Source organism: Corvus brachyrhynchos, unplaced genomic scaffold (genome assembly GCF_000691975.1).
Source record: "Corvus brachyrhynchos isolate BGI_N302 unplaced genomic scaffold, ASM69197v1 scaffold220, whole genome shotgun sequence".
NCBI lineage: Eukaryota > Metazoa > Chordata > Aves > Passeriformes > Corvidae > Corvus > Corvus brachyrhynchos.
Window position 1 is genome coordinate 6,697,607 of NW_008236209.1, and position 2,324 is coordinate 6,699,930.

At 56.3% G+C, this 2,324-nt stretch overlaps 1 protein-coding gene across 1 annotated transcript in view; it reads left to right on the forward strand.

Moving 5' to 3' along the window:
• The window catches only part of VSIG4 (V-set and immunoglobulin domain containing 4), a 7,076-nt gene that overhangs the window by 2,560 nt on the left and 2,192 nt on the right, over positions 1–2,324 (forward strand). Inside the window, exons 4-5 of the mRNA XM_017741876.1 lie at positions 4–197; positions 1,124–1,249. Coding sequence (XP_017597365.1) covers positions 4–197; positions 1,124–1,249 — 320 coding nt within the window. The remainder of the gene's footprint in view (positions 1–3; positions 198–1,123; positions 1,250–2,324) is intronic.

Consider the following 2,324-nt stretch of genomic DNA (forward strand, 5'->3'; position numbering starts at 1 on the left):
CAGCGGGCCCCCTCCCACCAGCTACCGCTGGTTCCGCAGCGTCCCGGCGGGGAAAGCCGTGCTCCTGAGCAGCGGGGCTGAGCTGGCGTGGCACAGCCTGCGGCCCTCTGACAGCGGGACGTACTTCTGCGAGGCAGAGAACAGGGCTGGGGCCGGAGCCGTGCAGCGCAGCGATGCTGTGCAGCTGACGGTGACAGGTGAGTGCCCACAACCGCAGCTCGGAAGAGAACATCCTTCTGCAGTGCAAAGGAACAGCATCCTACTTCTCTGCCCTCAGAGAAAGAAGGAAGTGCCAAACGCCTTCAGCACTCTGACACACTCCTCCCCGCTGGCTCCAGTCGGTGTCCTCCTTTATTTCCTGTATTCAGTTTCCTCCTCTTTGAGGAACTGCTCTTTTCTGAGGCAAAAGAGAGTTGCTACTTCAAACATTTATTTATTTATTCCTCTGCGGGTTTTTTGAAGTTCTCCCTGGCTCTGTAATGCTGCCCACTGCAGTTCAGCAAGTTTAGACAAGGAGTCGTGGCTTTATTTTGAGAACAAGGAACAAGTGAGTGGTAATGCAGTGCGGGAACAAACCAAACTGGCCTTTGCTCCCCGTGACCAGCTGCGTGTCTCAGGGAGACGCACTGCACTTCACACGCACCAGGCTCTGACACCTCCAGGCTCTGCAGGATGATGTGTGACAGGTTGGACTCAATGGCCTCAGAGCCCTTTTTCAATCTAAATGGTTCCATGATGGGTGTCTGGTGGAAAACTTGCAGCTCTCCTTGGCTGGTTACTTGATCAGCAAAGCTGTGAAGTCCCTGATGGCAGAGCCAAGCACAGGTACCACACAGTGGCCTGTGAAAGAGGCAGAGCCTGCTGAGCTCCCAGGGCACGAAGCTTTGGCTGAAGCCCTGTGGTGTTTTTCGCAGCAGTCACACGCTGCAGGGAACAGCCCGGGAACAGGGGTCAGTGCTGCAGACGCTGGCTAACGCTGCTGGCACAGCATCCCCCTCCTGTCAGCCGGGTGGGGGCTGCTTCCTCCTGTGCCTATCCCACCTGTGGAGAATTCTGTATCACACCAGCATCACCAACATGGTCAAACCCCTGTGTGAGCCTCTTCCTCCCCCTTACCTTGCAGATCTGCCCACAACAACAGTGGCCTTGCAGAGGAATGTGGCAACCACGGGGGGACACCACTCAACCACAGGTCGGGGTGAGAGCAGTGACATCGAGCTCACAGTGACAGGTGAGTGCCCAGGCCAGAGTTAGTCATCTCTGTTGCAGGAGAAGACCAAAGCAGGGAGTTTGCTCTTCCACAGCAATATCAGACACCTATACTGTATATCAATTACGTCTTGATAGTTACCCAGAGAGGCAACACCAGAGGCTGGCACCCTCCCTGCTTGAGAGTGTGCCTGATGATGGGAGGGGGCCAGAAAATGTCCTCTATGTCCCTTTGGGACCAGAACTGTTGAGGTTGCAATGCTTCAGTGGGAGGTTGCCTGGGGCAAGAGACCTGGCACAGAGCTCCACACGTCAGGGAGTTTATGGTGCAGCTATTGATTGCAAAGCCCCCCAGACCAGCCAGGGAGTCACCATGGGAGAGTGGGAGTGAAAGAGTCCTCTGGAAATCTAGGCAAGTGCCAGCAGGACAAAGTCAAAGCATTCCCAGGCCATGCTGTTGCCAGGCATGATGCACCATATCAGCCAGGGCTGCCAGGAACCTGTGGGGTGATGGTCAGGGATGGGGACAGGAGTGTCAAATGCTGCCCCAGGCCTGCTGGCAAGACACACACAGGATAATAGGTGAGTCTAGCACTGGCAGAGCAGACCCCATTTTCCCGATGCCTAGGGCAGCTCCCAGTGGGGCTGCAATGCATCCACCATTCTCCACTGACAGATCTGGTCCCCACGATGCTGGTCTCCAGGATGGATACTGCTCCAGTGAGGCCTTTTACAGATACAAGTGAGTAGAGTGTCATGCTGGAAAACACCAGATTTGCCCTGCCAAGGGCAGGGCGGCAAACACCATCCCAGACCAGCTCCACATCTGGCTGCTGTGCTTGTGGCAGATACGGCTGCAGGGAACAAACCCTGGCATGCCAAATACCAGGTATTATCCAGGCAGGACTGCGCTCCTGGCTCCCGCCCACACGCCTGGTGGTGGGAGCTTTTGCAGCCTGAAGCTTGCTGTTTGCTTCCACGCAGGGATGCCCCATCCCTGGAAGCATTCAAGGCCAGGTTGGACGGGGCTTGGAGCAACCTGGTTGGTGGAAGGTGTCCCTGGCCATGGCAGGGCGTGGAACGAGATGGGCTTTAAGATCCCTTCCAAATCGAAC